The sequence below is a fragment of the Dendrobium catenatum genome, unplaced genomic scaffold (genome assembly GCF_001605985.2).
Source record: "Dendrobium catenatum unplaced genomic scaffold, ASM160598v2 fragScaff_scaffold_236, whole genome shotgun sequence".
In the NCBI taxonomy this organism is placed as follows: Eukaryota; Viridiplantae; Streptophyta; class Magnoliopsida; order Asparagales; family Orchidaceae; genus Dendrobium; species Dendrobium catenatum.
Window position 1 is genome coordinate 1 of NW_021318698.1, and position 8,659 is coordinate 8,659.

At 36.6% G+C, this 8,659-nt stretch overlaps 1 protein-coding gene across 3 annotated transcripts; it reads right to left on the minus strand.

The window, feature by feature from the left end:
- Positions 1-854: 854 nt before the first annotated feature.
- LOC110108925 lies at positions 855-5,561 on the minus strand. 3 transcript variants are annotated; one of them, XM_020839781.2, is made up of 4 exons: positions 5,349-5,559; positions 1,985-3,768; positions 1,343-1,718; positions 855-1,259 (listed from the first exon to the last, which is right to left on the minus strand). In XM_020839781.2, exons 2-4 carry the CDS (start codon positions 3,669-3,671, stop codon positions 947-949), a joined length of 2,376 nt encoding a protein of 791 aa, XP_020695440.1. In that variant the 5' UTR covers positions 3,672-3,768; positions 5,349-5,559; the 3' UTR covers positions 855-946. The 3 variants fall into 3 exon arrangements, with proteins under 3 accessions (XP_020695440.1, XP_020695441.1, XP_020695442.1); XM_020839782.2 differs by having other exon boundaries at positions 1,985-3,782; XM_020839783.2 differs by having other exon boundaries at positions 1,050-1,191; positions 5,349-5,561.
- Positions 5,562-8,659: the final 3,098 nt, after the last annotated feature.

The following is an 8,659-nucleotide window of genomic DNA, read 5'->3' on the forward strand; positions in this document are numbered from 1 at the left end:
GACGTAGGATCGAATGGTAAGAAACAAACCCAAAAACAAGGACAAAGTTGATGATAAAATACCACAAATACGTTAAAGAAGTTCATGTCATATATATAAAAAGTGAAATAACGCTTTACACCTCAATACTTTTGATTTAATCAACTCATATATACCCATGTAGATTTATGCTTGGTTTGGGATAAGCTTACATTACTATTTTACATAGCAATTTTTTAGTACTTAAAAAAAAATAAATAAATAAATTTTGTACTAAAATATTATTATTATTATTTATTATTGAAACAAATTCAAAACAAAAGCTTCATTTGTAATAGCTTTTCTTGTCTTTCTAAATTTCAAAAATTTTTATATACTAGAAAACAGTAAGAAAGCTATCCCAAATAAAACTTTAGTCTCATATTACTCATCAAAACTATTGTTTAAATGATATTATTTAAAATTAAAGCAGATATTCCAAAGTTATTAAAAAAAATCATATTCTAACAAATTAATATTAAATATTTTGGCTTCGTTTGGGATATCTTTTTTACTTCTTAAAACAATTTTGCAAATTTTTGTACTACAAAACTGTTTTTTTTTTGGAACATTTAGGCCATTTAAGGCAAACTCACACACACAACGCATACACATAGACTCGAACCCTGAACCTCTTAGTTGGAAGTCTAAGCTTCCAACCAACAGGCCAAGGAGAGTTGTGTTACAAAACTGTTTTAAGAAGCAGTAAGAAAGCCGTCCCAAATGAAGCATTTATTTATTAAAAAAAATCAGTTGAAATGTTAAAAACAAATTACTACATAAGAATTCATTATTTTCAAACATTAAAATCGAATTAATTGAAAATAAAGTTGAAATGGCAAAAATGATCAAAAACTGAATCTACAGGAAATTATTCTCAATAAAATGTCTCAAAAAAGATGAGAGAGTGAAACAAAATGTAACAACATTACAAGAATTTCTTTGTCTTACCAGTTGAATCAAGCCTATAAACCCCAACAGCTGGGCTCCCCCTGTCTCCACAATTAACCAGACTTGCATCATCAGTGGACTGATTACAGTTTGAAGGAACATCTTCTATGATTCTTAACAGCTCCTGGATAGAACTATGAGAAGTAGAAGCTGGGCTCAGAAAAGAACTCTCCTCTTCAAGACCTGAAAGATGCATTTCTTCCCACTGGGAAGAAGATTCATCTGTAAAAACATGTCCAGAATTTATATCCCATTTTCTATGCTGCCCATACTGGTAATTTTGATTAAACCTATTTATAAATGAAAATACACATTAAGAGGTGTTAAGGAAGTGTATCTAGAAAGAATGGAAGCAAAGGAATATAAATGAAACCTTGATAGCAATCTCAAATTTGAATGGACAAACATCAGGTCGTCTGCTTGGCTTTCATTCAGTTGGTATCTTTTAGCGTGATGGATGAAATTATATGTGCTCCAAGGTTTTTCAATGGAAGAGGCACTGATTGGTTGTGCTAGTACTCTAAAAGCCATGTCTCTCAGTTCTTTTGTATCTCCACCATGAAACTTCCACCACTGCAGGACATTGATTTTGGGATTTCGGGCATCCCTTTTAGCCGTCGGAGATGAGAACTTGCCCTTCTTCTCCACAAATGACAAGAACTGGACACGAATGGTGTCCGCGTGATCATCATTTGGATGCATTTTGCATATTGCAGCCATGGCTCCCTCGAAAATATCATCATCCTGGTCTGTTGGCCAAAATAACCATTGGTAAGCTTAGTCTCATCATGTAAGTTTCCTAAGCAAACATGACTGAACAAAGATTTATATTTGGCTCGTTAAGAATGCAAGTTTATTGTAATTGCTCAATATTAGCTCAATCACTTAAAGAACAAGTCAAACACAAGCTTCATAACGAGCCAAGCACAACCTATTTGTGAACAATAAACTTTTTTTACAGCCCTAAGTATAATATTGGAAACAGAATGATAAAAGGAGAGCAAAGCAAGAATACCTGGAGCACATCTCTTTCTACCTCCAGGTGCAGGAGTTTGAATAAGGTCTTCATCATAATATTTTGGAGTAAGAGCATAAGCCAAGCATTGCAATGGAACATTACTCTTGGTCCATCTAGAAAAAAGTTTTTCCTTCACAGTCATAAACATCTCCACATGTTTTTTCAAATTATCTTGGATCTCTCCCAACATATTGTCCATTCTTTCACAAATTTCTCCAATTAAAGGGCCTTCTTGTTCGGTAAATTTAATCATTTTGTATACTGGTTTTATAATATCCAATGCCAATTGCACAGCCTCCCAAAAATCCTCTGACAAGATACCTTCTTTCACACTGTATCCACAAAGCTCGACTTTCTCATCAAGTATAGGTAGTCTAGACCATATTTCCCATTGGTCGGATAAGACAGCAGCCACCAAGGTCTCTTTTACATTAAATAAAAGGTGAAAAATATAGTAAACAGCATAAGGTCTTGTTGCAGCTTTTAGCAACTCTAACTTCGAATGGTTAAGAAAGATCTCAGCTGCATCAAAGTGATATACAATATATTTCACAATAGCTTTTGCAGTCAAATATGTTTTCTTCAGCCAAGGTAATTCTTTAATGACATCCTTAAGAACCAATTTTAGCGTGTGGACAATACAAGGGCTCCAAAATATGCAAGGATATGCTTTCATTACATCCTCGCCTGCAGCTCTGCAACTAGCTGAATTATCCATAATCAATTGAACAACATTATATGGGCTAACCTTCTCAATTGTTTCCAGCATGTAGTGTGCGATTTTTTTATGAGATTTCTCAACAATTTGAAAGTCAAGAGCATGTAGAAACATGGACCCAAATTGATTTGATGCTATTACATTGATTAACGGACGATGTTTGATATCAGTCCAACCATTCGATAGGATTGAAATTCCATAATGAGACCACTTCTGCTTGAAATCATCTAGTTCACTTTCAACTATGATCCTTTCATTCTGCAATAGAATAGTAGATGCTCTTTCATATGAGGGGCTTTTATAACCAAGTTCTTTACTTATTGCTGACACCATTTCTTCCCAATAAGGTGACCTTAGTACATTAAAAGGGATACCATTTGCACATAAACAACGAATTAACTTAGAATCGACATCATGTCCATCTTGCGCTGACGGATCTTTCTCGAAGGAACCTGCATAGGACAAGGCTAATGAAGGCCCCTGCGATGTAGCCCCGGAGCAGGAATTGAGTTTTGATTTCTTCAATGGAACCACATTTGGTGAGCTCTCAGCTTGCTCAACTTCTCTCTTAATTTGGAGTTGTAAGTTTTTGTCAGCCTTCACAGCAGAACAATAGCCAATCCCTTTACTTTCACCTTTTTTATGTCCCATCAAGTGTGCATAAACTCGTGTGTAGGTACCATGATATATCTTTTGGCAATGTTTGCATTTAAAAACATGGGAACCTCCATGAGCATTACCACATTTCCTCCCTTTAACCACATGTTTCCATAAGACAGTTGCATTAACATCAGTTTGGCTTTCCTCCCCTAACTGTACCTCAAGTTCATGTTGTACTTGATCATCTTCACTGTAGACCAAATTTTTATCTTCGAAAATAAAATGCCCTTCCCCAATTGATGAGAACTCAATTCTCCCATCATCAGTCACAGGATGTTCCTGATCAAAAGGAGAGTCTGTAGACATTGTCTATGGTGTGGAATGTGTCAAGCATCAAGAGCTAAGGAAGCAGTACCAACCGATGAAGCCCAACATATAGGATTGGATGTTTTATAGTACATCGCTGCACAAAGTGAACTGTTGAATATCAAGTACAAGCAATGGCCAATAGTTGGGAATTTGGAGAAAAAGAAGGTGAGCACTGTTGACCATTAAGAAGATCCAAAGAAAGTGGCGCTCATTTTATTATATTATTTTTTGACATTTCTTCACAAACTTAGTAAGTTGTTTATTTGCTGACTCTTTACTAGTACCGTAGAGAAAATCAATAACATGCAGGGGTAGAATCAGCTTTAATTTTTAGGGTGGAGAAACACAATACAAGAAGAATTAAATATAAATAAAAAATAAAATTATATAAAACAAAATTCAAAACAAAAACTTGTATTTCATCATAATTGCTAAATAAAAAAAATAATTACAAACTTTACATCATGTTGAAGTTGGCATAAGCCTCCAATTACGATAAGGGGCAACTGGGCAAGGAAAACAAATAGTAACAAGGGGGTCTTTGGACAAATGAGTCGACATTGAAGATAGACAAGATGGTAAAGTCAAGTCAAGCTTAAGGCGGCATTGATGTTTCTATAGGCTACTAGAATAAGAATCGATTTACTAAGACTTAACTTCTTAGAGACTAAAAGACAAACAATATCTTCTTCTTCTTATTATTATTATTTTACTTTACTTTATTTTTTTACAAATTTAAAAAGATAGGAAAGACATTTATAATAGAACACCACCCTATCTCAAGTGAACCCCAAAAAATACCATTTAAAACACTTGGATACATATTACATAATGCATGCAGGATACACTAAAAAGAGCTGCGATTATAGAAATACTTACAAGAAACTCTTTGAATGCATCCCAATAGCATTTCTACTAAGGAAACCATCATATATAAAGTATTTATAGCCAAAGATTTTAATCCAGAACAGTAAAGTTGGTGAATAGCATTAACGATTCAACATGATACAAATTCCACAAGAGCATAAAACCAAAGAAGGTCTAGGACGAAGAATTGAAGGGTGGCAAATAATGTATAAAATTATTTCCTGCTATGATGAAATTGCTTGAGATCGGAAGCCCATTTGGCGCTCTCAACCAGCTCAATTCTAAAAATCAAAATTAATGGTTCATTAGCTAAGATCCAAGAGCTTATAGAAAACGATTCCAGGATCGCAAGCATCCACGAACACCGAGAATGTTACATTTAATGCTCTATAAAGCTATGAAGAATACTAGCGACAAGAAGTAAAATTCCAAACCTGAGTACCGGAAAACTAATCATTAACCGTAAAATGTTGGCCCTAAGCTATTCTCACTGTCAAAAGCTGAAAGATTATAATAACTTCTCCTTTAAAACCAGCAGAAGAAAATAAAAATCTCAATCGAAGGAGACATTTGATCAATACAATAAATCTAGAGCCGAAAAAAGGTAGGAAATGAAGTCCCTGAGAGCGCCAAATGGGCTTCCGATCTCAAGCGGTGGAAGCACAATAGCTGTATAAAATTATTTCCTGCTACAAATGAGAGGAACTAATCCCATATCGAAAATTCATATAAATGCACAAGCAAAGAAGAACAGTGGTTAATATCAAATACAACCTCGATTTTGGTTTTCAAATTCATATAACTTACAGCCAAAATGGCAGCGAAACCCTAGGTCAAACCGTCGAGTCGGCGGCATCGTCCTGCCTGCAACCGGAGGCGTCGTCCGGCGATGCTGTCGTACAGAGAGGAGAAGCCGAAGACGCGGAACAGAAGCCGGAGGCGTCGTGCGGGATACTCGAGCGGAGCAGACGGGGGTAGGGCAAATAAAAATTTTTAAGGGGGTTGTAAGAATTTCCAGAATTGCCCACCCTGCTAATTTCATTGTTTCTTGGCAAAATTTTCGAATGGAACAGATATGATTAAAATTTTAGTAATAAGAGCACTAAAAAAAAAAAAAACTCTCCTTGGCCTATTGGTTGAGAGCTGAGGCTTTCAACTAAGAGGTCTAAGATTCGAGTCTCTGTGTATACGTTGTGTGTGTGAGTTTGCCTTAAATGGCCTAAATGTCCCAAAAAAAAAGAGCACTAAAAAAAAAGAATTTTAAATGGCGCATAAACTCAAATGATGAGTGCGTTTTGCATGGAAGAAAGTCACGGGCGTTCATGCCCGTGACATGATAATGTATTTCCGTGAAGCACCTAGCCAAAATCAAAAAAGAAAAAATATATAATGTAATTCATTTATTGCCTATAAATAGGAGGAGATAAGGAATATAAGCCTCTGTTGTTTGAAGTTGAGCCAACCGTCGAAACAATAAGGTTAATATTAATATAATTTGTTTAGTTATTTTAATGTTGAAGTATCGTTTTTTTTAATATATAAATCCGAGCAATTATGTGTATATTGTTGAACTATTATTAGTTATTTATAGAAGTTATAATTATTATAAGTTAAAAATTCATATATAACTTAATATTTAGAAAAAAATTGAAGATAGTAAATATTTGAGATTTGATTTTGAAATATATTTTATTAAGTTGTGTAAGAATTATTATTAAATTAATAAATTAACACCATATGTAAGAATTAACATATTTGATACATTATGTAAAAATTATCTTGATCGGGCACGAATCTCGAGGCAAAAATCAAGTTGGAAACTTCAAAATTAAATCCGGGAGTACCTGAACTCCGATTTTAGCGAGCTTACAATCAAACTGAGCGTCTAAAAAATACAAACCCAACGACACCAAATTCAACTCAATTTGAGCCCAAATCGATCACCCAAAGCGATGTTGGAAAGTTTGTACCACAATTTGAGTTTCCAAACTGTCTCCGATTTTGACGAGCTTATAACCGAATCGAGCGGCTCAGACGAAAAGTATTTTAACTCTATTCGGGAGACGCTGGAATTCTGCATAACTTTGTAACTTAATTTCAATTTAGAAGAAACTCTTTGTAATCTGATCATCCTAACTTGTGGAACGAATCAGCCTCTATACTTTAAACAAACACTAGTGGAATTACTTCAACTGGGCGTGGCCCCGTGGTTTTTTTCCTTTCAGGTTTTCCACGTAAAAATCATGGTGTTTATTTTCCTTTCCTGTTTGTGTGCTGAATATTCATGCAACGCTAAGACGAAAAGTATTTTAACTCTATCGCCGCGTATATTCTAGCCCGCAACAGTTTGGCGCCATCTATGGGAACTACTATCCCACAACTTCAAGTATTGCTACAATGATCAACAGACGTAGTAGTCGCATCGTTGAAGCTTCCCGCTCCAACTCCCACCAATTTAGAAATCAGTCTGTGAATCATTCCTCATAAGAGGGGACTCAAGCGAAGAGAAGAGAAGAAGGAGGAGAATCAGCTCCTCCTTGACCTCCGCCGGAGTTCTTTCCGCCGCCTGAATACGCCGGAATTTTGCCGCATATTCGGGAGACGCTGGAATTCTGCATAACTTTGTAACTGAATTTCAATTTAGAAGAAACTCTTTGTAATCTGATCATCCTAACTTGTGGAACGAATCAGTCTCTATACTTTAAACAAACACTAGTGGAATTACTTCAACTGGGCGTGTCCCCGTGGTTTTTTTCCTTTCAGGTTTTCCACGTAAAAATCATGGTGTTTATTTTCCTTTCCTATTTGTGTGCTGAATATTCGTGCAACGCTAAGACGAAAAGTATTTTAACTCTATCGCCGCGTATATTCTAGCCCGCAACAGTTTGGCGCCATCTATGGGAACTACTATCCACAACTTCAAGTATTGCTACAATGATCAACAGACGTAGTAGTCGCATCGTTGAAGCTTCCCGCTCCAACTCCCACCAATTTAGAAATCAGTCTGTGAATCACAAACGCCCGTTGTCTACCTCTTTTCATCCTAAGGGGCAAAATGCTGCTGGAGAAGGAACCTTGGGACCTTCTTTAGAAGAAAGAATCCGAAAGATGAAAGAATATCAGAATGAAATTCTTCAACTCCTACGAGAGGCCCGGAAATCGACACAACCATAAAGGGAGGAAATGCTTCTCCCTCGAGATCCACCACGGGTTGAAAATGTTTAATTCGAGCATCTTCAAGCAAAAATTCCTCTTCCTCCCCCAAGAAGGCAGATACATCAAAATAATGAACTCGCTGATACAACAAGTTCTACATATCCTTCGCCTTCAACTCGATAGCCTCGCGTTCTTCTAGATCTCTCAGAAGACTCAACCCAACCACACATTGCTGAGCTCCCTCACAATGCTCTACGTCATGAAATGCGAAGATTGGTCCGGGAAGAGTTCCCCCGAGGAGATGTGAGGCAAGCTCTCCGACGGAGGAACTTCTAGGGGTCATCACTTCTAACTTAAGCCATTCTTCAGCACCCCATTCTGATTGGATTCAAAGTACCAAACGTTAAGTCCTACGACGGAACGACCGACCCGTATGAGCATATCGACTACTATAGAACCATCATGCATATTCAACGAGCATCAGACGTACTCCTTTGCTATATTTTTCCTACAACCTTTAAAGGACAGGCTCGAACGTGGTTCTATTCGCTTTCGTCCAGAATGATCCCCTCATTCATCAAATTAGCCAAACTATTCGTTGAACAGTTTTTGACCAATCGAAGAATTGTTAAGGATTCTTCCCACCTCTCCGGGATCTGCCAAAATGAGGGAGAATCGTTAAAGAAGTATTTTCAGTGATTTTCCACCGAAGCTTGACAGATTACAGGAGTAGACCCTGAATTACTCAGAGGGCTTTCTTGGAGGCCTTCATCCTGGCTCCTTCTATTCAGCACTTATGTGAGAAACTGTTTATTCATATGCTGATCTGATCCATCGTGTGGAGGCATAAATTTCTGCAGATGGAGCTATAAATGCTCATAGGAGCAGTTTGAATAAACCAATGGGAAGCACAAAAGTGCACCTGAGATGGACAATTCATCCTCATAATAGAAAATGCAAAG